The sequence below is a fragment of the Ursus americanus genome, chromosome 28 (genome assembly GCF_024610735.1).
Source record: "Ursus americanus isolate L20-20 chromosome 28, mUrsAme1.1.p, whole genome shotgun sequence".
Classification (NCBI taxonomy): Eukaryota; Metazoa; Chordata; class Mammalia; order Carnivora; family Ursidae; genus Ursus; species Ursus americanus.
Genome location: NC_142154.1, coordinates 5,425,760 through 5,452,124, shown reverse-complemented (window position 1 = coordinate 5,452,124; position 26,365 = coordinate 5,425,760). Strand labels below are relative to the sequence as shown.

Here is a 26,365-nt window from a genome sequence, read left to right as displayed (position 1 = left end):
CCCGCGGAGGCCAGTGTGTCCCCGGCAGACTCGGCCAGCCCTCTGAGGCCCTCTTTCTCCGGGGCCCCGGCTGGGCACAAACACAGCAGACGGTTGTGTGAAGAGCTTTTTAGTAGCTAAATAGGGCGCCGTGCGTCCCCAGGGCGATATAAATTACAGGACGCGGGGCACACGCACGCGCTGAGGTAAAACACGCTGCTCCTGCCTCACGTCGCCGCGAGGGGAACACAGATACTTTTAAAAACATCTTGCTTATAAAAAACGTCCCCCAGCAGGGCCTGAGAGGGGCTCACCCGCGGCCCGCCGCCCGCACTACTGGCCCAGAGCCTTGTCCAGGTTGGTCTTGATGGCGTCCAGGAAGTCCGAGGTGTTGAGGAAGTGCTCGTTCAGCCTCACACTGCCGAGAGAACACCACCGGCGTGAGGCGGGGCTCCGGACGGCCCGGCCCGCACCCCCCACCGAGCCCGCGGCCCGCACCCCGGCCGGCGCCTGTCCCCCTCGGGCCCTTGGCAGCGGAGCCGAGTCCAGAGGGGGCCTCTGGCTTCTTCCCACCCGCCCTCAGGTCGCCCTGAGCCACAGGCCACGCACTTGCTGAGGCCATGGATGCAGCCCGCCAGGTCCTTGGTCATGGCTCCGCTCTCCACGGTCTGGACGCACACTTTCTCCAGGGTCTGCGCAAACCTGCGGGCGGCGGGGCAGGGTGAGGCCCCAGCTTCCAGGGCCGGCCCGGAACCTGCCCTGGACCGGCTCAGGCCGCCTCCCTCTCCGCTCACCTGATGAGGTCCTGGTTCCCGTCCAGCTTCCCCCGGTGCTCCAGGCCACGTGTCCAGGCGAAGATGCTGGCAATGGGGTTCGTGCTGGTAGGCCGGCCCTGGGGGCAGGGGTCACAGGGGATCAGGAGCCAAACCAGCCGGCAAGGGACGCGGCTGCCCGCCCCTGCACTGACAGGCCAGACCCATCCTCCCAGCCTTCCGCTGGGGTAGACGGACATGTGACCACAGTCCCTACCGCTCACCTTCTGGTGCTCCCGATAATGGCGGGTGACCGTTCCATGAGCAGCCTCAGCCTCGATGGTCTTCCCATCCGGGCAGACCAGCACGGATGTCATCAGGCCAAGGGAGCCAAAGCCTGAAGAGGGGGAAGACCCTCCTTTCAGTGCCAACACCACTCCTCAGACCACTGGGTTGAGCCCATCTGCCCTCCTGCTTGTGAGGGGGAATCTCTCCATCGCTCGGACCCAGGCTGATCCGAAATGTGCAAAACTTCTTTCTTTTTTTTTGAAGATTTTATTTATTTACTTGAGAGAGAGTGTGAGAGAGAGAGCATGAGAGGGGGAGGGTCAGAGGGAGAAGTAAGCTCCTCGCTGAGCAGGGACCCCAGTGTGGGGCTTGATCCCTGAACTCCAACTCTAGGATCATGACCTGAGCCAAAGGCAGAGGCCCAACCAACCGAGCCACCCAGGTGCCCAAAAAGTGAAAAACTTCTATAAGATAATTGGTTGTCTAAGGGACAACTGGGTGGCTCAGTTGGTTAAGCATCTGCCTTCGGCTCCAATCATGATCCTGGGGTCCTGGGATCGAGCCTGGTGTCAGGTTCTCTGCTCAGCAGGGAGCCTCCTTCTCCCTCTCCCTCTACTCATCCCCTCTGCCCCTATCCCACTTGTACTCTCTCACTTTCTCTCAAGTAAATAAAATATTTAAAAAAAATTAGTTGTCTAAGAATGCATCTGGGGCAGGGGAAAGGGGTCTCTTTTTCACGTTTACCGGACCCTCACACCCACCAATTTCTTATTGCTTAAAGGTGATTTTCATACCTTTCTCTTGTCTGCTATGGCTTTTCATCCTCCCATCCTAGATAGGAATTGTTCTAGTGAGAGGATCACCACTGCACTTACAGAAATAAAGCCAAAGGTTTTTAGAAAACATCAGGACCCTATGCCTTTTCCTCGCTACCTGCGGTGGACTTCACTTTCCTCCTTATCAGGAGCTAGACTTCACCCCATCTCATGGAACCTTGTTTCTCCTCCCTCTCTGTACTTCACATGTAGTCTACTCTCACCACCTTTCCTGTTCTCGTTCCCAACACAATTGGGCTAGTTCTCACGGCTACCTCTCTAATGGCCTCATCCAGGCTCCTGCTGCAATCCAATTTGTCTCATAGGACACTCTAGGGCTTGGGGCTTTGCCACCTTCTCCAATATTCTTCTACCTCCAACAGATTTACTGTGCAAAATGAAGTCTCTGTCATTCAAAAAGCACCCGGTTGTGCTCAATCCCATATTTCTCCTGGAGCCAAACCTAGCCCAAACCTTGGAAGCCACAGTCACTTGGCCCATGGGCAGGAACCTCAAAGCTGACGCATGTAGCCCTTTAGAACTTGAATTCCTAGATTCTCCTTTCTCTTTAACAGTAGCCTTAGTAATACACCAGTCCAAACCTAATTTGGGGTGCCTTCCTCCGTCATATGCCAGAGAGCTCCTGCCCCCTGCTGTCCACAGGGAACCCTGCAATGGGCCGGCAGGCCATACTAGAGAAGTTTTCCTATGAAAAGGGTCTGAAAAATCCCCCAGCCAGAGAAGACCAACAACCCACCCCCTGGGGAACGGTGCTCGCAGCATACCCTGCGCCAGGATGTCCGACTGCACATCTCCATCGTAGTTCTTGCAGGCCCACACGAAGCCGCCTGAAGACTTGAGGACCTGAGCCACCATGTCATCAATGAGCCGGTGCTCATACCAGATCTTATTCTTGTCAAACTCGGTCTTATAGTGCCTGGGAGCAAAAGGGCCTGTTGTGGGGAGAGGGCGGGAGGCTGACAGGCTGGGTATCTCCCCCCAGTCTCAGGGGGGAGCCAAATGCACTGGGACAGAGGCCACCCTGCAGATTGGGGGCTGGGGGGGAACAGGCAAGAAAGGCTGTGGAATCCTTAGGGAGCAATAAAGGGAGAGGCTGTTACTTCTCAAAGATCTCCTGGAAGATGTCCTTGAAGCGCCCGTCGTAGGCTTTCAGGATGGTGTTCTTAGTGCTCATGTACAGCGGCCACTTCTTCTGGATGGCGTACTGGAAGCAACTGTGCGCAAACCCCGAGATGGACTGCAGGGAGAGAGAGAGGTCCCTGGCGTGGTCCCCAGCCTGGGACTGCCAGCCCTTCCTGGTCCCCAACGGCATCCCTTCCCTCCATACCACCCGCCCTGACAGTCTGGGTGAGCCCAGCCACCCTGGAGGGAGCAGCTGCTGTTTCTGCTGGCCCAGTAGCCCCCTCCCAACTTCTGGGAGGGAGGAGCCCCTCGATTTGGCTTTAGAAAACTACCCTCCTCTCCCCAATTCTTAGACTATATGGCCGGGGTGGGGCTGATTCCGCAATCCGCCCGCGGGTCTCTAGAGTGGACCCTGTGTCCCCCGCGCAGGCGCTCAGAGCCCTCCGTGATTGGCTCAGAGGTGGTCATGTGACCCAGGCCGGGGCCAATTCGCCGGAACCATGAACAAAATGGCTCTTTTCCGATCGGATAACCAAGTTGGCAGGGGACAAGCCCGGGGGGCTCCTGGTGGCCACTTCCTCACGCCGGAGAACGAAGCCAACCACAGAAGAAATGAAAGCCAAGAGTTGGGGAAGGGGGAAAAAATGCTCATCCAGTTTGCTTAAGCCAACCATCCTGGCAACTAACGTGCCCCCAAAAGTATATCTGGAGAAGGAGCACAGGAAGTCGGGGTGTCGGAGAAGGCGCACAGGAAGTCGGAGTGTCGGAGAAGGAGCACAGGAAGTCGGGGTGTCGGAGAAGGAGCACAGGAAGTCGGGGTGTCGGAGAAGGAGCACAGGAAGTCGGGGTGTCGGAGAAGCAGCACAGGAAGTCGGGGTGTCCGAGGAGCACAAGAAGTCGGAGAGCAGGGGCGGCTGGCTACGCAGGGATCTTCCCGCCCCCCTCCATACTGGGCACACCCCTGAACGCATGCTGGATGCATCTGGACACAGGCCTGTACCCTCCTCAGACCACCGTCGCAGGGGCGCTCAGACTCCGCAGTCCGCAGCGGCCGAGCGGGGGCCCGGGCTCGGGGAGGGGGGCGCTCAGGAGCCGCGCGGGGCCTCACCTCGTCGGTATTGTACATGCCCATCCCCACGCCGCCGGCCGGGAAGTTGTACACCTCCCACTCCTTCGCTCCACTGCCGTCCTTCGGGGAGAAGACGATCTTGAACGTGCCGGCCCGGTCCACCACAAAGTCTGTGGCCTTGTACTACGGAGACGAGAGTGCGGCTCAGGCCAGGGGGCCCGGGTGAGGGTCCCAGACCAGCGCGAGCCAGCTCCCGTGGGGCCAACCTGGTCGCCGTGGGCGTGCCTGCCAATGGTGATGGGCTTGGTCCAGCCGGGGACGAGGCGGGGGATGTTTTTGCAGATGATGGGCTCCCGGAAGACGGTCCCCCCGAGGATGTTTCGGATGGTCCCGTTGGGACTCTTCCACATCTTCTTCAGCTTGAACTCTGTGAGGACAGAGACGAAGTGGCCTCGCTGCAGCCCCCACCTTCCAGCAGAAATGTGAACCCTAAGCAAGAACGCAGCCAGACGGGAGCCCTGGAAATCATCCTGGGGAATGTCTAGAATATGAATGTGTGGGCTGTTGGATCAGATTTCTTGGCTTCGAGGTCTAGCTCCACCACCTCTAACTGTGAGTTTTATGCAAGTGGCTTAACCTGAGCTGTAAAATGAACTGATTGCTAAAACACCTAGCCTCTGGGTCACGGTGAGGATTAAGTAAACTTACGTGTAAAGTGGCTAGCACAGTAGCCGCTGGGGGGGCGGGGGGGGGGGCGGGGCGTAGCACCGGGCCTCCCTGCAGACATGCTGTTCTAGCCACCTAACTGAAACACAGGGTGCAGCCCATATTACTACGACAGTCATTCCCTACTTCCTTGTCCATAAAATAGGGATGCATAAATCCCAGGGCTCAGGAGAAATCAAAGAAAACCTGCAAAAAGAGCTTAGCACTAAAATGATTCCAATACCCTACAGTCAGGTTCCACCCGAAAGATGGGAGGAGCTCTGGAGCATTTGGAAATGGGCCTTGAATGCCTCCTTCCAGCTCCCTCACACTGCAGGACGTAGCAAGAGAGAAAGAGCTCTGCAAACTCCTAAGCCACCCTTTCTCGAATTTTCCAAACCTGGCCCCTTTGTCCACACACCGGTGCCATATTTCATGGAACCCTCGAAAGTGGTCCCCAGAACCAGGGCCCAGCAGCCAGTCCATGGCTGGTGAGGGCACCTCTCTGAGACCCTTCCCCAGCCACAGGGGCAAGGGGCAGAGCTGTGGTGCCAAGATGGTGGCGAGATACCAGCCATGCTCCCCAGGGCCGTCTAAGGCTCTGAAGGATACGAGCCTGACACACAGCACTCTACTAGACAGGGGTGGCCCCAAAGTCTCTCCGTAAACCTGCCTGCAGAACAGTCCAGGAGGCCAGGGGGGCAGGCTGCCCAGAGAGGCTGTCCTTACTGTGCCGGCATCAGCGTGCTCTTCCTCCTCCATGTTGCCAATGACACCAACCCTGGCAGGAGTCACACAGCATAGCACAAACCCCACGGGCCTGGGAACACCACCCCGCCCAGCCTCATCTGCAGGAACCCCTGGGGCTCCCCTGTCTCCCGGGCTGTCACAGGGAGACCGGGTTCATGGCACAGCCCCCGCTGTCCCGGCCCACCCACCTCCACACCCTCACACCTTCCACACGGGCCTCATCAGGAGTGATGGTGGCACACTTGACAGCCACACTGTACTTCTGGGTGGCCAACGCGGAGTCTATGGTGACCTGGTCGTTGGTCTGGTCACGGTGAGGGAGCCCCAGGTCGAAGTACTTGAGCTGGACATCCACGTGGGGTAGGATGAGCTAGAGACAGATGACAGGGCAAGGCGTCAGCCCAGATGTCTGTGACTCAGGGGCATGTGTGGGCCACAGCGCAGGACGCCCAGGCAGGGCGGGGATGAGAGGCAGCCAGTGGGGGAAGGGGGCAGCATGGCAGAGGGGTGGCATCAGCCATTCCTGATCCTGAGGCGGAAGCTGTCTGGATGCCAGGGCTCTCTGGAAAGAGGCCAGCAGACCAGGCTGCAGCCCCTCCAAGGGCCCAGCCCCTCACAGGGACCACGATGGCCCACCAACTCCAGGTGTATCTAGACTTCTCCACACAGTGGATTCCCTCTTCCTCCCCATTCAGAAGTGGTGATTCTCGACCTTCGTCTTGTGGACACACACAGTGCGGGGGTCTTCACGTGGACAACGAGCTCTCCAGGCAGGTCCAGAGCACCGCGACTCTGGAGAAGCCCAGCAGCCATGCTGGCAGCCATCCGCCATGATAGCTCAGACATAGCGCTGTCGGACGACACACCACAACTCCAGATAACACCCCTGAACCGCGACAGAAAGGGGTGCACGCTGCCCGGCACACCAGCCCTGCTCCTTCCACTCCCTCGAGAAAGCACATTGGACTGTGGGGCATCAAGACGGATACAGGATGGGCCTTGAATGTGCGCCCCTTCTGGAAAACATGCGGGTTTGGCACCGGCACAAGACAGACGGCTGAGGACGGGCCCCTGCCTGATGTCATGAAAACCATGGGTGGTGCGGACGTGACAGAGGGTGGATGGAAGCCCGGAAAGAGGGCTGCTGCTGCCCACCAGCGTGGCGGCTGAGCCCTGGGACCTGCCACGGGGTGCAGGAGGCTGTGCGGAGAGCCGCCCGCCTTGGGAGGGGCTACCTTCTCCTTGATGAACTGCCAGATGATCCGGGTCATCTCATCGCCGTCCATCTCCACCACCGGCTTCGCCACCTTGATCCTCTTGTCGGCATCTGGAACCGGGCACACACAGCGCATCACAGCTCTGGGGAGGTTCGTGGGGGAGCCCCTCTCCCCCCAGCCGGACCTGCCCTTCACCAAGGAGGGAGCAGCGTCAGCTGGGGCCCAGTTACCCACGTTCCCTCCCCCTCCACAGGAGCAGCTCCCTGGCCACCTGGGAGACCTGGATCCCCACGGAGGACGGCCACCTAGGACTGGCCAGAAGGATGCCAGCCTTGCCCGTCAGATCCTGTCCCCTGGGATCTGAAGGCAGAGGATACCAACACAGAGCCTGAGAGCCAGCTGGGGCCACCCTGTCCAGCCGCAAGTCAGGGAGGGAACGCCGACGGGCCTGTCCCTGTTCCCAGGGCGGCCCCGCAGGCCCTGTGGCCCCATCCCTGCAGCTCTCTGCGCTACCCCAAGTCCTTCCTGCAACTTCCTCTCCAAGTTAGCCAGCCTCTGAACTTATAACAAGAGCCCGACTAAATCTAAGTGAGGCCGGCAACTCTGTGAGCACCGACGTGCCTGACAGCGCACCCACACCCTGCGTGTGATTCCTTTTCAGCCTCAAACCACTCCCACAGGGAACACGGTTCTGTCAGCTTTCATCGTGGTGCCGAGGCTCAGAGAGTTTACCAGCTTACTGCCGCTTGAAGATGACACACCTACCAGGAGTCACACCTTTCTCAACGGAAAGCGTAGGCTCAGGACACCTGGAATGGAACTCAGAACCCTCGATCCGAGCCGGCTCAAGTGGCCAGTCCCGCCGGAGAAGCATCTAAGGTCCAGGGAGATGGTGGAGGGCGAGAGGAGCCGGGGGAGGCTCTCCAAGGAAAGTCTGACTCATGAGAAAAACCAACAGTCTGGGAAGTGAATTCCAAAGAAAACTCAAGAGAACGGGCCCATCCAAGTCAATCAGTGCAGGTTCCCTGCAGTGAGCTTGTTGAACCCCAGCCTGTGGAAGACAGAGGTACCCCCGCACCGGCACGTCCCTCTCCCCACCTCTCCGGGGAAGAAGCAGTGACTGCAGAGTCGGGCAACCGGATCTGCGTGAACCCTACAGCCAGGCCTCCATCACCAGAAAGCCCATGCAGGCAGGAGGAGGACAGCCGAGAGCGGGGCTCTGTCCCCAGCGCAGGCCCCTCAGCCCTCACTCAGGGCCCACGGACTCTTATGTTACACACAGTCCTTACAGACAGAGTTCAAGGTCTTTCACCTCACCAGAGATTAGACAGCAAGTCCAAAGAGGGGACCAGGATGTTCACTTAAAAACACCAACACTCAGAAGTGACCACCGCTAGGTGAACAGCAAGGGACGGAAGTCTGTGCAAAGCAGGCCCTGAGCCTAAAAAAGCATGACCACCTACGCACATTTAAAACAGAAGTGACCAAAATCCCACAACCCCAAACATATCACTGTCCTACAACACACAGCACAACCGTGACTCATGCTGACATCCCAGCCCACTGAGAAAAAGGTGAGTTATGTGCAGCAAAATGACTCACTTTCCAAAGATGTGCACAGATTTTTTTTTAATCTAAAAATAATCTCCCAGGGATATGCAAACAGATTTTTTTTTTAACCTAAAAAGAATCTTAGAGATTATTTAGGAAGAAAAATGAGACCCAGGGAGTGTGGCTTGTGTCAGAAGTCAGGATAGATCCCAGGTCTCTGGTTCAAGCCTAGCCTCTGGATACCCTCATGGATCACATGCAGAGACGCAGAAAGCAAACAGACTCCAAACATTCCATTCCCCAGAGAACGAGGAGGACGCAGCTGGCACGGCTCTACCACCCTTCTAGGATGCGAAGGGGCCTTTGGACCCAAGTTACAAAATTCCTTCACCTTTCCTGGCTGAAAGCTTGAGTGTAAAGGGCTTTAGGACCTGCAGAAAGTCTATGGGGCTGTCGCAGAGCCAGCTTAGTTTTTAAGAGCATCTCTTACGAGTTAATGTCATGAGAACTAATCAAGATTTTTTTTTTAACTGTACCAAATCTGCCATAATCATAATCCCTAAGGAGAATTCATTTGGGGCCAGTCCTAAAGGTTTCAGCCTCACCTGGGCTCCCCTCAAGTTATGGGTTTCAGACACAGCAACCTGTGGGCTATGGACAGCATGCCTCCTGCATGCAGAGCTCAATGTCAAGATCACAGTAGGCAGCCCGCCCGGCTGTGCGGGCAGGTGTCAAACCCTCAGAGAACACAGGGCCCACTTATTTACAACCAGGTGCTAACCTCTTTCTGAAACACTGAGAAAAACATAACAGTGCCTGGCCTCAAGGTGTGAGTATGTAAGGGGAAACCTACAGATGGAGAGAGAGAGAGCAAGCAGGGGCTGTTAACGGAGTCAGGAGTGGGACACCTGGGTGGCTCCTTGCTCAGCCTACTTCTCCCTCTGCCTGCTGCCTCCCCCTGCTTGTGCTCTCTGTCTCTGACAAATGAATAAATAAAATATTTAAAAAATATAAAAAATAAAATAAAAATTACCAACAATTACAAAATTACAATTACCAAAAAAAAAAAAAAAAGACACTGCTCAGACAGGGTTTTTAAAAAATATATTAACTAATCGGTGACCAAGGTTTTAAAATCAGGTGATTTCAACAACAATAACAAGAAATAACCAATTAATAAATGGGCAAAGGACTTGAATAGATATTTTTTCAAAAATGATATATAAATGGCCAATAAGCATATGAAAAGTTGCCCCACGGCACCAATCATGAGTGGAAATGCAAATGAAAATCACAATGAGATACCACCTCACACCCATGAGGATGGCTACTATCAAGAGAACAAACTAACAGACAAAAAAACCCCTGAAACAGAAAACAACAGGTGTTAGTGAGGATGTGGAGAAACTGGAACCCTGTGCACAGCTGGTAAGAATGTAAAATGTTGCAGCCACTATGGAAAACAGTATGATGGTTCCTCAAAAAATGAAAGATAGAACTGCCATATGGCCCAGGGGCACCTGGGTGGCTCAGTCAGTTAAGCGTCCAACTCTTGATTTTGACCCAGGTCATGATCTCAGGGGTGTGAGATGGAGCAGGGGCTCGGGCTCTGCTCTGGGTGTGGAGCCTGCTTGGGCTTCTCTCTCTCCCTTCCCCTCTGCCCCTCCCCTCTTAAAAAAAATTGTCACATTGTCCAGCAATCCCACTTCTGGATATATATCCAAAATAATTAAAAGCAGGGTCTCAGAGAGCTACTTGTACACTCATGTCCATAGCAGAATTATTCACAAAAGCCAAAAGGTGGAAGCAACTCAAGGGTCTATCAAGGAACAAAGGGATGAACAAAACGTGGTATGAGCCTTTGAGAAAACAGGACTCTGGACACTAATCCAAGGAAGGTTAAGAGAAACGTCCCTCCAAAAGGTTAAACGATGTTCATAATTCCAAGTTTCTCCAAGACTGGGCTCCCCACCACTCAAATGTGAACGGATTTGCCTGGAAGCTAAAAAAGGAAGTGCCACCATGGTTAGTGACAGTGATGGACCTGGACCTACCTCAATAGCTTTTGCTGCTCACGTTCTTTTGTTTCAACTTCCACAAAGCCATTTTCCCCTCGGATGCCAGGGGACTTATAATGCGGTACACTTGCATAGACAGCACTGCACATCCCCAGCACTTTCAATCCAGCTGTGATTAACATTTCTGGGAGTAACTCTTATCATCAATTAGAAGCAGCAATAAATATGCAAGGAATTAATAACCATACTGCCCAAGCTTTTCACAATTCCTGTACCTTACTCAGAAGGTCAATACATTTTAAATGGACTATTTTTTAAATGGGTATATAGAGAATGGAATATTCAGCCCTAAAAATTAAGAAAATGCTGACACAAGCAGGATAAACCAGGAGGACATTATGAGGACGGAAATAAGCTAGTCACAAAAAGAAAAATACGGTCTGATTTTACTGACAGGAGGTACCTAGAGTAGTCAAATTCATAGAAACAGAAAGTGGAAAGGCAGTTGCCAGGAGCTGGGGGGGAGGAGAGGGTGGGGCATTGTTGTTCGGTGGGTACAGAGTTTCAGTTTTGCAAGATGCTAAAGCTCTGGGGATTGGTCGTGCAACAGTGTGAAAGTATTCGACACCATGGAGCCACGCTCTTAAAAATGCTTAAGATGGAAATTGTTGTGCGGTTTTTACCACAATACGAAATAAATACTTTTTTTTTTAGTTTTTAAAAATTTGAACCAGTTGGGGGGGGGACAACCCAGGAGATTTTACATTAAAAATCCAGTCTCTTCTTCTTTTTTTTTTTTTTTTTTTTTAATTTTATTTACTTGAAAGAGCGAGCGAGCACAAGCAAGGAGAGTGGCAGAGGGAGCGGAAGACGCAGGCTCGCCACTGAGCAGGGAGCCTGATGCGGGGATCCATCCGGGACTCCCGGATCATGACCTGAGCCAAAGGCAGACGCTCAAGCCAATGAGCCGCCCAGGGGCCCCTCAGTCTCTTCTTGAGGAATTAGCTGCTTCCCCCACGCCGAGCAGGCGCTCACTCACAGCTAGGATGGGCTGTGCTGGGCATAGCTTCTCCTCGATTCCAGGCCTATCATGTACCCTCCAGAGGACGTGAGCCCCGAGGCATCAGAGTTGGAGACCTGGTGTGTGGTTCAGCCAATATGGTAGAGACACCCCCATCGTCTGCCCCTCTCTCGGTGACAAGGGATGACAAGCAACGTGAAATCCAAGAACAGGGCACGGGCCTCCCTGACAGCTTCCCAGGGCCAGCCACCAGGAGATCTTCAGAAGCCATGTTGCACGTGGTCCCCTTGGCCAGAGTGTGGGATGAAGTATACCAGTCACGGGCGGCCCCGCAGGCCAATTCTCCTCCCCATCTGGACTGCTAGCACCCAATACCACGTAAGGATTTCAAAACCTGTCCCCAGTTTCAAGATTGGCCTGCTGCTCCAAACTCAAGGCTAAAGGTCTCTCCCAAGCCAGCCGCCCCCAAGAGTAAGTGCTTTACCGCTTTCCCACCCTGGTTGCGGTCAGCAGAGAAGCTGATGGCATGGCCCAGCAGAATGTGAGGGGAGCCCCCACTTCCTGGGAGCTCAAGAAGGTAGGGCAATACTAGAAGAGGCTCTAGGGTTTTCCTTGGTGTCATCCTCCTCTCTTCCACTCCCTCACACCACATCTGCACCATCAAAAAATCCTATTGGCTCTTCCTTCAAAATACATCCAGAATCCAACCCCCTTCTCACCACCCCCAGCACTACCACCCAGGTGCATGTCAGCATTTCTCGCTCACTCTTTTTTTTTTCCCCAACATCTCTCACCAGATGAGGACTGCAAGCCTCCTACCAAGGCCCTGAAGCCAGAGTGCTCCTATTAAACGTAAATCAGGCCAGAATACTGGCCTCAAAACCCTGCAAAGCTTCCCCCTTCACTCAGAGTAAAGGTCAAAGTCCTCAAAAATACGAGGCCCCCACGAGGCCTGACCTAACATGTCACTGCCCCCCAACTCTGGGCCAGCCTCAGGCACTCCTCCCTCAAGCAAAGGTGGTCTCCCCCAGCGTGGCCTTGGCACCTGAAAACCAAATGGTCTGTTTCCTTCCTCCCCTTAGCGCTTCATTCCAGGTCTTTTCCGGCCGCCCCATCCAAACTTGCTCTCACCCCTGCCTGGCTTCTTTGCTCCCCTTAGCTCGTGTTACTCTATACCACACTAGCCAACTTTGACCTTGTTTTACTGGCTGTCCCCACATTAGAATTTAGGCTCCACAAGGGCAGAAATCTTTGTCTCTTACCCCTGGCTCCGTCCCCAGCACCTTGCCCCGTGCCTGACACACAGGAGAACACAACAGTTGTTGAAGTCACAAATGAATGTCAAGTCACAGTCAGTTTGGTCTACAGTTAGTTGCTGCCCTGCTCGCACCTCCTGTTGGGATGAAATGCACCCCCCTCCCCCCACCCGGGATGCACAGCCACACACAGACTGGTGAATTCTCACCAGCAGACTGCACGAGACCATCACAAATGTACATGGGCGGCATCTCTACCAGGCAATGGGCAACCTGCCCTGGAAAAGCTCACACTTTATACTGTGCTAAAATGTGCAATCCACTGGCATTTTAAACATGCATTTCATTAGTGTAAACTCCAGGGCGGGTCACAGAGCCTGGCTTCCAGGAACCAGAGGGCAGCGTCCGGCGCTGCATACCCTGAATGGAACCAGCGCAAGAGGCTCCAGCCTCCCATGGAGGATTTGGGGGCAGGCCCCAGGCCTTCCGGAGGCTGTTCCTCCAAACCTACTGGGCCTAAACACTGACCACCCAAAACACCTCTGATGGGGCAGCAGTGGTCTTATCTGATGTGGCTGAAACTTTGAACAATCATTAAATAATCTGCCCTGGGATCTAAGAGGGCAGGCAAGTCACCAAGAGCTAAGAGGTAGGGTGAGAAAATCAAGAAGTTCCCAGGTGAGGAGTGGAGCTAAGGAAGGCCAGACAAGCTCATCCTTCCAGTGGGTGCCTGGGCAGAGCCCACCCTCACCTTCCCAAAGGCCAGCGTGTCAGAACAACCACCAGCAGTCGCTGGAGGCCTAGGAATTGCAAAACGAGAGACAGGTGGAAATTACCTAGCAGCAAAGACACAAGAGTGTTTTAGCCAAAAAAAAATATATTCTTCCCTTGTCATCAAGGGGAATGCCAAATATTCAGTCTCTCACAGCGTTGCCAGGTAACAAGCTAGCAGAGGCCACAGTTGTAATCTCTCGACCAATTTAAATACTACGTATTGGCCCCATTAATAACCGACCCGCCTGGGGACTTCTGGAAGACCTACGACTAAAAGAACTTACTTTCTCACCATCAATGCAGGGGAGAAAAAGGCAGAACTGGAGAATATATCTAACTCCCACTCTATTTTGCTAAAGGTGGTGCTGTATGGGAAACTCTGTTTGGGGGCCTGCGGGCACTTGGAACCTTGGAGTTGCAGGACTGACCACTTAGAGACAAATCCCAGAAATACAAAAGCAGAAATGCCTCTTTCTTCTTGGCAGGAGAGGTGGGGGTGGGGGCCCAAGCTCTCCTCCCCCCTCCCATCCCCAATTCTGGTCAGCTGCTCCCACACTCGTTGAAGATTACCTACCCTAACAGTAAGGCCAGGCTTCCTGGGCCCCACTCCCTCTTCCTCACTGTCCTGGCTCACTCCAAGGGGCTGCAGGCCAGGTCAGGAAAGGGGTTTCCGTGGCAACAGGCAAGAAACAGGGCCAAGGAACCTACATTTCCCTGCCTTTTGTGGCTGGCAATGGAGAGCCACAGTGTGGGCCAGTGCCCACATGCCACAGGGGGCAGCCGAGGTTGGTAATGGAGGTTCAGGCTAAATCCTGCTTACTCTGCCCCGACTACGGTCTTCTCTCCTAAGCAGGGTGCTAAGGGTACCAGAGAAGCACTGAGGAACTATTCAGTAAAGTGGCATTTTGGTGAGGCTACCCAGTCTCCCAGTCGGGAGAGAGGGGCGGGACAAGGAGCAGCGCAGGAGCGGGCTGGCGAGAAAAGGCAGGTCAGGCCAAGGAGAGGCCCCAGGATGGAGACTTAAGTGAGACCGGGGGGGGGGGGGGGTGTCAAACAAAAGGGAAAATAAAAAGGACGCTCCTCCAGCTGTCGCGTAAAAGGCTCCAAAAACAGCTGACGCGGGCCTGACAGCGAGGAGGGATTACAGAGCGCCGGGCTGCAAAGGAAGGGGAAGTACATGCCTCCTCCCCGCCTTTGTCTGAGCCGGGCCCGCGCCGCGACTCTCCTTCTCACGGCAACACGGGGCCGGGTGCTCCGGCCCCCTACTCGCAGGCCTGTCCCCCTCCAGGGGACGCAGGGCAGGCAGGATACCCTCCGGGCCCGGGACACCCCAGCACCCCCTACAGGAATACCTGGGGGCGAGGAGCGGCCCGGAACCCCCGCCCGCGCAGGGCCGCAGGACCGGCCGCGCCAGGGCCACCAGTTGCCACCGTCCTTCAAGTCCCCACCTCTGCGCCTGGCGCGGCCAGAGAGCCTGGGGCCGGGGAGTGCGTCCCCGACCCCCGGCTCTTTGTAGGCCAACCCCGCCGTCCCCGGCCCTGCGATCTTCCCGACTCGCGCTCCCAGGTCCCCGCCCGGGAGGCCGCCACGTCGCGGTGCCGGGCGCGCGCCCCGCCTGGACCCTCCTCGTGGCACTCACAGTGGCGCCGCGGCTGCTCCTGCAAGTTGGGGCCCGTCGGGGCTGCCGGCGCCCAGGCCGGCCCGGAGCCGGACGCTCTGCAGAGCGAGCGCACGACCCGCAGGTAGCCAGCCATCCCGCCAAGCAGGCGAGCGAAACAAGCGCGGTAGGAGAGATCCGAGCGCCGGTGCTGCTCCCGGCTGCCTGGCTGCAAGCGGCCGAGGCCTGCCCGGCGCCCGGGCGAGGGCAGGGGCGGGGCGGGGCTACCGGGGGCCGCCAACCTGATTGGGCCTCGCCGGGGAGGAGGCGGGGCCGGGGCCGGGCCGGCCTCCTCCGGGGGCCCCCGCACCCGCCGGACCCCGCCCCAGCGCCCGGCGCGCGCTTCCATTGGCGCCAAGGGGCTGTTGCGACAGGCTGAGAGACCCGCGGGGACCCGCGAGCGGGCGCGGGAGGTGGGGAATTAGGGCAGCTGTTAGTGAGTCTAAACCCCTCTCTCCGGGATGCCCTATTTAAACCTGGGTGGCAGTTGCTGACAACTCAGCTTAAACCCCCTAAGTGAGCAAACGTTTGCGCCCTTCGCGTTGGCTGGCCTAGAAACTCCTTCGCATTAACCGAGGGCGAGTTGCGTGTTCTTGGACTAAGACCACGGGCACGTCGGCTCTCCTCAAGTTCGCGCTCAGACACCCCTGTCCACTCCACGAGTTGTGTAGACCGACCCGAGTCAAGAGCTGAAATCTCTTCTCCGCAGCTAATCCTCGAAGTCATTCAGCCTAGCCAGAGTCTGTTTTCTCCGGCCCCGAAATGGTAATTATGACGACCACAGAGCTGCCAGGAAAGGTGGGTAACCTAAGGCAAGGAAAAGGCTTGGGGCACACCCTGTGCTCAACGGTTGTAGTTACGCTTATCACGATCCAGTTGAGTCCTGTGCAGCTTGGCCCGCAGGAGCTCAGGGTCTACGCTGGCGGACAGTTCCATCTTCGCCTGTTTGCATGTGGAAGACAATACTGATTGATTCTGTCATCAGCAACCAAAGTCTCATCGGCCATGTTCTTGAAATGAGACACCAGCTGGGGCTGGGTTTTATTTAGAAAAATCTGACCCCAGCCCCACTTTCCCGGTCACACCAACTCACTCCAAATACTAGCAACCTCTTTCTGCCCTGTGTCCCCAGCTCTCCCCTTCATTGCCTCACAGTCAACATTGCCAGATGGGGCTGGGCCAAGAAAGCGACCTTGAATTACTGACTTCACTGCTTCCTTCTCCCTGTCCCAACCAGGCAGAGCTACTGCTTTGGCCCTGAGACCCAGTAGACTGGATCCAAGGGGAGGTTGCTTTTGGACACCCCTCCCCTGCAAAGTCTGAGGTCTCAGTGGAAGGCCTGATCTTAGGCCAGCCTGTCCCAGAATGACTCATGATGTCTTTCACTGTGTTCCCAGTCCTCTTGTTCAAAACACAGTTAAAGACCTTGGAAGCCTCTGGTATTTGCCTTTATGCCATCCTGGTTGATACCAGGCACCTGGGCCTCAGTGTCCATACCGGTCAACTGGGAGAATGGACCCCCTGAGGATCCTTCTAGCCCAAACAATGAGATTCGGTTATGGATGTCAGCTACTTATACTACTACTTCTGAAATGGCCATGAAGAAATTGCTGCCCCCCCCCCAAGGGCTCATCTGTTCCTCTGCGTGGTAGACTAGGGTGTCAGAAGCCCTAGTGAGAAGCAGCACTGAAGCCTCAGTGTGTTCTGGAGTTCAGCCAACTCCTGCAGAGAGGGTGGGGGCACTTGTATCCTTTGCACACACAGCAGAAGCCCAGGGCAGTGAAGCAAGGTCTTCAGATGAAACTGCCTCTCACTCCCCGCCTCCCAGGGCTCCAGCTGCATGCCAGCCTTCCCCACACAGTGCCTGTTTGGGTGAGACAGCTGACATTTGCTCAAAGAGGTTAGGACACTTAAAGTTACACAGCTGGGAAGCAGCGGAACTCTGGTTCATACCCATATACCTGGCTCACAGTCTGTTGCTCTTTTAAGAAGAAAGGAGAAAACAGAGTCCCCATTTATTGCACTTGTTTGGAATTCCTGGCAGTGCTAGCTACTGGCCCGGAAAGCCACTTCATAGAAAGATGGTATTTAAGGGAAAAATGCTCAGACGCTCCAGTCGGGGGTCAGCAGAATTGGAAACTCCCACCCTCCCATGTTTTTAATCAAATGGCAATTAGTTATTGAGACGAGGTCATATGCAAGTTTCCTATGGAGGCACCAAACTCGGTCTCTACCTTTGGAGAGCCAGACACACAGCTGTGCCCTCACACAAACCAGGCACAAGAAGGAAGTGTCCCAAGAGGGGCTTAGGTGACAAGCAAAGCACCAAAGACAAAGTTACTTCTAATAGGGGAGACCCTTGTTGGTTTAGGGCGGGAACGCCCATCAAGCTGGCTCTTAAGGATATTTAGGATCTGGGAGGAGGTTGGACCGGCCTTCTGGGAGAGGGGAGGGACTTGCACTTCACCCAGGTGGACACTGAAGGTCATTTGTTGTGCGGTGTGTTTGTTGGCAGGGGGTAACATCTGGCAACAGCTGTGAGAGGACGTTGGGCACTAGGGGATCAGGCCTGGGCAGGGGAGGTCAGAGTCCCTGACCAGGGCCAGGCGTCACACAAGGTCCTGGCAGGACCCTCAAGACTCCAGAGGTGGTGGAGAGATAGAATCAGCAGGAATCGCCGCTGGCTGGACTCGGGCAGGGGGAGGAGTCAGAGTGACTCAGACTTCCATCCCTGGGGCTAGAAGAATAGTCATGCCATTATTAGAAATCAGAAAAGAGGAGAAGAAGGTAGGGTATGTGGGGGTGGGGGGGTGTTGATAGCAGAGCTATTTATGGTCATTTCTAAACTGATGTCCCTGCCAGCAGTCTGTTCCCTCCCCTTCCCACTCTCACTGCCGCAGCCCTGCTGCACAGCCCTGAGCAGTCACTCCCTAGCCAGCTCTCAGCAGTAGCTCTCCAGGCCCCACACAGTCAAGTCTGAACACTAGTAACATTTCCCGGCCTTCACCTCCCTCACCATCCTTCTCTTCTACTATTTCCTCTCCCCAATAATTCTATATTTAGCCATTCCCCTGAATAGTCCCTGACTCCGAGCCTTTGCACGGCCCCTTCCTTCCATCAAGTGGACTCTTCCCACCCCCCACCCCCCCAGTGGTCAAGCCCACCTTCTCAAGCCTGCACTGGGGGTGAGGAGCACACAGCATTCGTGTATACCTAAGTTACCATGCAAGGTAAACAACTCTCCAGCCCCCCCCCCCCATAAAAGAGCACCATATACTACTCTGATTTTAACTTTGTCAAAGAAATCTATGGACAATAACAGGCGGGGTCCAGAAACTAACTTGGAAGATTTTTTTTTTTTTAAGATTTATTTATTTATTTGACAGAGAGAGAGAGAGAGAGCACAAGCAGGGGGAGTGGGAGAGGGAGAAGCAGACTCCCTGCTGAGCAGGGATCCCAGAAGTGGGAAGCGGGAAGCGGGACTTGATCCTGGGACTAGATCCTGGGACTCAGGGATCACGACCTGAGCCAAAGGCAGGCACTTAACCGACTGAGCCACCCAGGCACCCCTGAACTTGGAAGATTTTAGAATACTATTTATGAAATGTTCTCTCCGGTTGCCTAAGTGAATCCTAAAAATCCCTAATAAAGTAGGAGATCCAGAAGCTGGAGCAAGGGAAATGACTGAAAAGGCATTAAAAAAGAACCAGGGGCGTCATTACCCTGCGGGCAGCAGATTCCTCGAGCATTAAGGTTTCTGCTTGTTTGATGAAGTTATTAGTCATTACTGTCTCATTGCCTGGGCAAGTCACTTAACTTCCCAGCCTCAGTTTCTTCGTCTGTAAATGAGGGTTATAACAACACATACTCCTAGAAGTTATTCGATTAAAGAATTTTGGGCAGACAAGATGCTTAGAATGGTGCCTGACACACCTAATGGAAACCTGTTGGCGGTATTAAAATTCAACGAAGTAAAATTTAAAGATCTTATTGGCTTTATTCAATAATTCATGAACCGGGCACCATCCCATCTAGCAGGTAGATAGGAGCTACGAATAGTTGTACAAAATGAAAGACTTTTATAGGCAGAAGAGGGCAGGAAAAGGAAGTTTCTAGCAAAGAGTAGATTGTTTCCAGACAAAATCACCATCCTATGGAGGACGGAAGGGATCTATCAGGCAGATCACCTCCCTAGTGCTGACCAGGTAATTCCAGATTGACTCCCAGATTCCTGGGAGGGGCTAAAATTGCCATTGGGTTAGGTATCAAGTATTGGTTTGCTGACACTGGGCTTAGCACAAATAACTCCATTTTGGGCCTGTTTCTTTCTTAACAGTGCTATTGGTAATATTACCCATTCATTCACATGAATGAGCTCCTGTCATGTAACAGTTGTGTCCCAGGGATGGACAAGAGGACACACTCCATTCCCAAGGGGACCTCAAGCCACGGGGGGGGGGGGCGGTCAGGGAGATGGATGTGTAAAGAGGTGATTTCAAAATACAGTGGATGTGGTTGGAGGGAGTCTTAGCTGGTATCATCTCTTTGGAGGGTAATTGGGTAGCATCCATCCTTTTATAAAATGCACATACCCTTTCATCCAGAAATTCCACTTTGAAGGACTGACAGCATGGAAATACTCCCCAGATTGTTTAGAGACATAAAAGACCAAGGTGTTCGCTGCGGCACTGTTTATAACAGGGAAAAATTAGGAATGACTAAATGTCCATTGTCAGTTATATTAAGAATGAGGTAGATCTGTATTTGCTGAGGCGGAATATTGTAATGTGGTACGTTAAGTGAAAATAGAAAGTTGCATACATATATACGAAAAACACATATATGCGAAAAATTTAAGGCACATAAACCAGAGAGAGCATGGGGGAGGGGGGCTGAGGGGAGACTCTCAATTTCTACTATATACAATTCTGTGTGGTTTGAATATTATGTGACAAGCATCTATTACTTTTAAAAGCAGAAAAAGAACAATCAAGATGTAGATTTTTTATTTTTTAAAACAAATCGCCCCCGTAACTTAGCACAAGTCACTCCAGCGGCTTCCTTCACGGGGAGGCTTTTCCCCTCGCTTCTTTTTCACCCCTGGGGAAGTGAAGGGTTAAAGGGGCTGGGGGAGGGGAAGAGGAAGTGAGGTCAGGAAAGAAGGGTGAGGGGCCCCACGGGCAGCGCGGGCTGCCTGCCGGCTGGCCACGCCCCTCGGCGGGAGACCCCCCCCCGTCCCCCCCCGCCCCCCCCCCCAGCCGCGTGCCGCCTTGGCGCCGCCGCCCTGGTCCTAGGAGCGCAGGAGGACGAATGAGGAGAACTTAATGTAAAGTCAGGTGGAGATAAGGACAAGATGGTGCCACCTAGAGCAACGGTTTTCAAAGTGTGGTCCGCGGCCCTGGAGGGGGAGGGGCGGGGGTATCCCGGAGGGCAAAACTGTTTTCATACCGTTCCTGAGAAGTCACATGCCTTTCCGACTGTGTTATTGTTTGCACAGGTGGGGAAAACTGCTGGCGCTTCGCCGCGAATCAGGACACGGAGGCACCCAGTCATCAGAGCGGTGATTTTATTACCCACCACGTGCACTCGTTGGCTTTTAAGAAAAAGTATGAAGGTATCTTTCATAAAGCAGTAAAATTAATAATGTTATTAAAAATGAACTCTCGGGTTTACCGCTTTTGAATAGCCTGTCTAGTAAAAGTGGGAAGTACCTATAAAGTACTTGTTGAGCAGACCCAGGTACGCCGTTGTCTTCTGGAAAAGCCCTTAGGTTTATTTGAGTTTTCGAGATGAAGCAGCTGCTTTTTTCATAAAACACTATTTTAACTGGAAAGAACAGCAGATAGGGAAACCATAGTTACTCAGACTTGAATATTTGACAGATATTTTCTCAAGAAAGAATGAAATGAGCCAGTCACTTCAATGAAATAACTGACAGTATTTGTTGCCCATGATAAAACGTGAACTTTCAAAGGAATACTGAAATTTTGTAAAACTTGTATTTACGACCTGAGCTTGAGAGCTTCCCGGTTCTTGAAGATGTTTCTAATGAGATTGGTGGCATCACCAAGTGTGATTTTTTTTTCATATGGTGTAATGAAATGTGTCAATTTTTAGAACATCTGCATAACTCAGTGACCCAGTATTTTCCAGGTGACCAATACATGATGTTAAAACGTTATGCATGGGTAAAAAATCTAGTCGAGAAAGAACTTGAATGTAATAGACGTGAATGTCACAGAGTGGGAAAGGCACATTGATGTTGTTCTGGATTCCACATTACAATGAACCTTTAAAAAACAAGCAGTTGTACATTTTTTCTTAAAGATTTTATTTTAAGGTAAGCTCCAGACCCAAGGTAGGGCTTGAACTCACGATGTGGAGACCAGGAGTCGCTCGCTCTACTGACTGAGCCAGCCAGGCAGCCCCTGTACATCTTGTTATGGTTAAAGAATAACCCCCCTACCCCCTCCATGGGGTCTCACCCAGTCTCAGTGACCAGGAAACACAGGAAACTGAGGCTGGGCAGTGAAGCACCGAGACACCTGGAGCAGAAAAGCTTCCTGGGCCTTGGTCCAGATCGACCCATGCAAGTTGGGGTGACCCTGGTGTTTGTGGTGTCCACCATGCCCCGATGCACCCCCCGGGGAAGTACTGTGGTCAGGCCTGGCACAGGGATGAGTCCCAGGACTCCCCAAGGTAGCCCTACAACCCAAGAGCCTGGCTACCTGGTCAGCCCGGAGCAGCCATCCTTTACCGAAAAGCTGACAAATGGGAGCATGGTCCAGAATTAGAATTCTCCAGAAAAAGAAACTACTCCTGGTGGGCATAATAACCACATGCAAAGATACATTGGAAGAAAGGAAGAAAAGATAGAGGCATCTGGTGAGGAGCACCTGCTTGGACGTAAGACTTGCTGCCCCTCGGCAGGCAGTGGATACTTTGATGTGAGCAACAAAGAGGACTAGCAGATCCAGATTTTCATGGAAAAGGGCGACATTAGAACTTGTGCTTCACACTGGGTGAACACAACCCCGTGACAGTCACGGGGCCGTTTGTGGGAGGACCAGCGTGAACCGCGTACAACCGGCCAGCTGACCATTTTTCATGCTCAAGGACAATACAAGAAATTTTTGGCCCAGCCCCATAGCTTTGCTCCTGGGAGCTAACACACTTCTTGTAAAGATCCTAAACCTGATAACTGAGCAGAAAATCAATCGTTTGCTCTCTGTTTTTACATTGCAGTCTTGAAGCTAGGCTATCTTTCTTGCGTAAGATTATTTGATCAGAATATGTTTTAATAAAAGGAGCTAGAAAGCTGATTTTTTACATGGAAGCAATGTGCACATCTGGACAAATCACGCATCATTTTCTCTAACTCAATCAAGATCAGTGGTTTAGACAGGCATTCGACTTCAACTCAAATGAAAGTCTTATCTCCTAAAGTGTAACTTCTTAGATTTTCTATCTGGGCATGATTCTTTTTGTCTCCAGTCCCAGGCACAGAGCTCCTAAACCCCTGGGAATTCCCTGAGTGACAGGAGTGTCCTTTGTTATTCATAAGGAGGGACAGAAGCTCCTTTGCTCAGGACCCTCTGGCCCTCACTCTAAGTACCTATTCATCTGACTGTCCATCTAAATCCTTTTTAAACCCTTTATAATAAGTGGGTCAATGTAAACCAACATTTCCCTCAGTTTTGTGGGCTATTCCAGCAAATTATGGGACCAGAGGAGAGGGTCATGGGAATCCCCCATTTAGAGCTCGTTGATCAGAAGTTCAAGCTTCCCAGATCTGCAACTGGCATCAGTCTGGTGGGAGTGAGCCCCTATCCTGTGGGATCTGACGCTGTCTCCGGGTAGATGGTGTCAGAATTAAGTTACGTTGTAGGACGTTCAGTCCTGCAAAGGATTGGAGAATTGCTCAGTGTGGGGAAAACAAACTAGAAAGGTGTACTAGTAGATAACACAACTAACTAGATATAGCACACTATTTTCTCCCCAAATTGTACCTTGACCTTGAAGTGTGGAGTGGTAAGGGGAAGAAGTCTCATAACAGAAGCACACTCTCAGTTCTTTACGCCACTCGCCACTTTCTTGTTCAAGATCAAGTAAGTGGGGTGTCTGGGTGGCTCAGATGGTTAAGTGTCTGCCTTCAGCTCAGGTCATGATCCCAGGGTCCTGGGATCGAGTCCCATGCTGGGCTTCCAGCTCAGCAGGGAGACTGCTTCTCCCTCTGCCTCTCCCCCTGCTTGAGCTCTCTTGCTCTATCTCAAATGAAAAAAATAAAATCTTTTTAAAAAAAACACAAAAAAACCCAAAATCAAGTAACAGCCTTAATTAAAAAAGTAAGTAAGGAAGAAAAGAAAGAAAAGAAGGAAGGAAGGAAGAAAGGAAGGAAGGGAGGGAGGGAGGGAGGAAAGAAAAAAGGCCACCGGTGTCTGGTCCCCGTCTTGATACAGTGAAACATCGGGCGCCACAGACCGCACGCCGGGTCCTCTGACCGTGTGTGCCCGTGGGCTTGTTTGTCTCATCTCTTAATCTTTTAAAATTCATGCTGAACTACCGTGGGAGAGAATACCTGTGAACAGTTTAAGTTAAATCATACATGTAAAAAAAACTTTTCTTCTACTCCGTTAAATGCTTTTGGTATCGTGGATCTTTAAGAATTAAATGGTAGATGGGGGCGCCTGGGTCTTGGTTTTGTCTCAGGGTCGTGATCTCAGGATGGTGAGATCGAGCCCCAGGTCCGCCTCCCTTCTCAGCAGGGAGTCCACCTGAGGCTTTTCCCTCTCCCTCCGCCCCTTCCCCTGCCTCTCAAATAAATAAATAAATCTGAAAGAAAAAAAAGAAAAACCAAAAAACTCCCTCCTCTTCTTTTTCCGAATAGAAATCTGTGTGAAGCTGGATCTCCTTCATACACCTCAACCGAAAGAGCCCGCAGCAACAGACGGAACGCAGAAGCACGTATGAGAACCAGGTATTTCCACCGAGTCAGATAGGAAGGGATTTGCAAAAATATAAACAAACAACTCTCCCGACTAAGGTTTTTGTTTTGTTTGGTTTTTTGGGAAACTTTTTTTTTTTTTAAGATTATTTTAAGTAATCTCTACACTCAACGTGGGGCTCAAACTTAACAACCCTGAGATCAAAAGTAGCGCTCTTCCCACTGAGCCAACCAGGTGCCCCAGCTGTAGTTTTCTTGTTGTTGTTAAAGATTTATTTTATTTCTTTGAGAGAGAGAGAGAGAGCAGAGGGATGGGCAGAGGGAGAGAGAGACACTCCTTAAGTACACTTCCCACTGAGTGGAGTCCCACGCAGAGCTCGATTCCATGACCTGAGATCATGACCTGAGCTGAAGTCAAGACTCAGATGCTTAACCGACTGAGCCACCCAAGCGCCCCGGAAATGTAGTTATTTTTAAATGAATAAATAAACTTTTAGGGGCACCTGGGTGGCTTAGTCAGTGAAGCATCTGCCTTCGGCTCAGGTCAGTATCCCAGGGTCCTAGGATCCAGGCCCACGTCAGGCTCCCCACAGGGAGCCTGCTTCTCCCTCTCCAGCTCCCCCTGCTTGTGCTCTTTCTCTGTCAAATAAATAAATAAATAAATGAAATTAAGTAAAGTAAACTTTTAAAAATTTTTCTTTTTTTAACGATTTTATTTATTTGAGAGAGAGAAAGAGCGTGAGCAGAGGGAAGGAGTGGAGGGAGAGGGAGAAGCAGACTCCTCGCTGAACAGGGAGCCTGACCTGGGACTCCATATCGGGACCCTGAGATCACAACCCGAGCTGAAGGCAGACGCTTAACCGACTGAGCCACCCAGGCGCCCCCCCCCCCCAAAAAAAATTTCTGCTTTAACTTTTTAATTCAGCCAGTGTGGTTTTATAGAACCCATATAAACAAAAGCTTTTTGGAGTCCTCAACAACTTCTAGAATGTACAGGGGTCCTAAAATCAAAAGGTTCGAGAATTCTGTTAGAGGAAAGTCCTAGCAACTCAACAAAAATAGGGCCACATTATCACACACACAAGAAATTTAATATTCATGCAATAATACTATATCATAGATGGTCCATATTAATTGTCCCAAGTTGTCCCAATAATTTCTTTACATTTGGGGGGGCCCTCGGGGCTCCAGAATCTAGTAAGAATCATGCGTTGCATGTGGCTGTCATGCCTCATTAACTTTCTTTAATCTAAAGCAATACCCTGTTCTTTTGTGGGTGGATGGGAGGTATTTATATTGCTATTTTTGAAAAAGCCAGGTCAACTGTTGTGCAGAAGAGCCTAACAGCTGCTTTGTTTCTTTTGTCTGATGGTTTTCTTATCATTGGATTCACGTTAAACATCTTTAACAGGAATTTTACATTGTGTCATTCCCCTTGCATCACATTAGGAAGCCCTGATCTCTGTGTGTCCTATTTTATTTTATTTTCAAAAATATTTTGTTTGTTTTTTAAGTAATCTCTACACCCAACGTGGGCTCGAACTCATGACCCCAAGATCCCAGGGTGTTGGGATTGAGCCCCAGGTCAGGCTTTCTGCAGGGAGCCTGCTTCTCCTTCTCCCTCTGCCTGTCGCTCTGCTTGCTTGTGCTCTCTTGCTCTCTCTGTCTCTCTGTGTCAAATAAATAAATAAAATTAAAAACACAAAAAAAGAGTCCTATGCTCTACTAATTGAGCCAGCCAGATACCCTATGTGTCCTTAGTTATGACTATATTTGGGGACTTTCTTCTTGATCGTGATTTTGTTTTATTTTTAAAAAAAGATTTTATTTATTTATTTGAGAGAGAGTAAGAGAGAGAGAGGGCACAATGGGGGGAAGGGTGCCGGGGTGAGGCGGGGGGGGGGGGGCGAGGAGGGGCAGAGGCAGAGGGAGCAGCAGACCCCCGCTGAGCAGGGAGCCCAACGCAGGGCTTGACTCCAGGACTCTGAGATCATGACCTGAGCTGAAGGCAGACGCTTAACCAACTGAGCCACCCAAGTGTCCCATGATTTTATTTTTAACTAATCTCTACACCCAGCATGGAGGCTAGGGTTCGACCTTACAACCCCAATACCCAGAGTCACATGCTTGGGGCGCCTGGCTGGCTGAGTGGGTGGAACGTACAACTCTTCACTTTGGGGCTGTGGGTGAGAGCGCCAAGTTGGATGTACAGATTGCTTAAAAATAAAAATCTTGGGGCGCCTGGGTGGCACAGCGGTTAAGCGTCTGCCTTCGGCTCAGGGCGTGATCCCGGCGTTCTGGGATCGAGCCCCACATCAGGCTTCTCTGCTATGAGCCTGCTTCTTCCTCTCCCACTCCCCCTGCTTGTGTTCCCTCTCTCGCTGGCTGTCTCTATCCTGTCGAATAAATAAATAAAATCTTAAAAA

The 26,365-nt window shown here is 52.4% G+C and overlaps 2 protein-coding genes across 3 annotated transcripts in view; one reads left to right on the top strand and one right to left on the bottom strand.

Annotated features, from left to right (window-relative positions):
• Window positions 1-93: 93 nt before the first annotated feature.
• Window positions 94-15,205, bottom strand: IDH2 (isocitrate dehydrogenase (NADP(+)) 2). The gene is made up of 11 exons (XM_045813139.2): window positions 14,978-15,205; window positions 6,737-6,828; window positions 5,706-5,871; window positions 4,313-4,473; window positions 4,086-4,229; window positions 2,956-3,092; window positions 2,620-2,771; window positions 1,016-1,128; window positions 774-871; window positions 589-681; window positions 94-397 (listed from the first exon to the last, which is right to left on the bottom strand). Exons 1-11 carry the CDS (start codon window positions 15,090-15,092, stop codon window positions 313-315), a joined length of 1,356 nt encoding a protein of 451 aa, XP_045669095.1. The 5' UTR covers window positions 15,093-15,205; the 3' UTR covers window positions 94-312.
• A 217-nt stretch (window positions 15,206-15,422) lies between these two features.
• SEMA4B (semaphorin 4B) overlaps window positions 15,423-26,365 on the top strand; it is a 90,140-nt gene continuing 79,197 nt past the window's right edge. Inside the window, exons 1-3 of one of the 2 annotated variants that reach the window (XM_087856635.1) lie at window positions 15,423-15,793; window positions 20,493-20,609; window positions 23,883-23,972. The gene's annotated coding sequence lies outside the window, so the exon portion shown is untranslated. Of the gene's footprint in view, window positions 15,794-20,253; window positions 20,379-20,492; window positions 20,610-23,882; window positions 23,973-26,365 lie in introns of those variants that run through there. The other variant, XM_087856636.1, reaches the window with a different exon arrangement.

What these genes read in the sequence shown, in the direction of transcription:
- IDH2 (XM_045813139.2), bottom strand. Translation starts at nt 15,092, where the DNA reads ATGGCTGGCTACCTGCGGGTCGTGCGCTCGCTCTGCAGAGCGTCCGGC. An exon ending in GGAGCAGCCGCGGCGCCACT is followed by an intron (nt 6,829 to 14,977) that starts GTGAGTGCCACG and finishes GCCCGGTTCCAG; the next exon opens with ATGCCGACAAGAGGATCAAG. An exon ending in GCATGTACAATACCGACGAG is followed by an intron (nt 3,093 to 4,085) that starts GTGAGGCCCCGC and finishes CTCTCCCTGCAG; the next exon opens with TCCATCTCGGGGTTTGCGCA.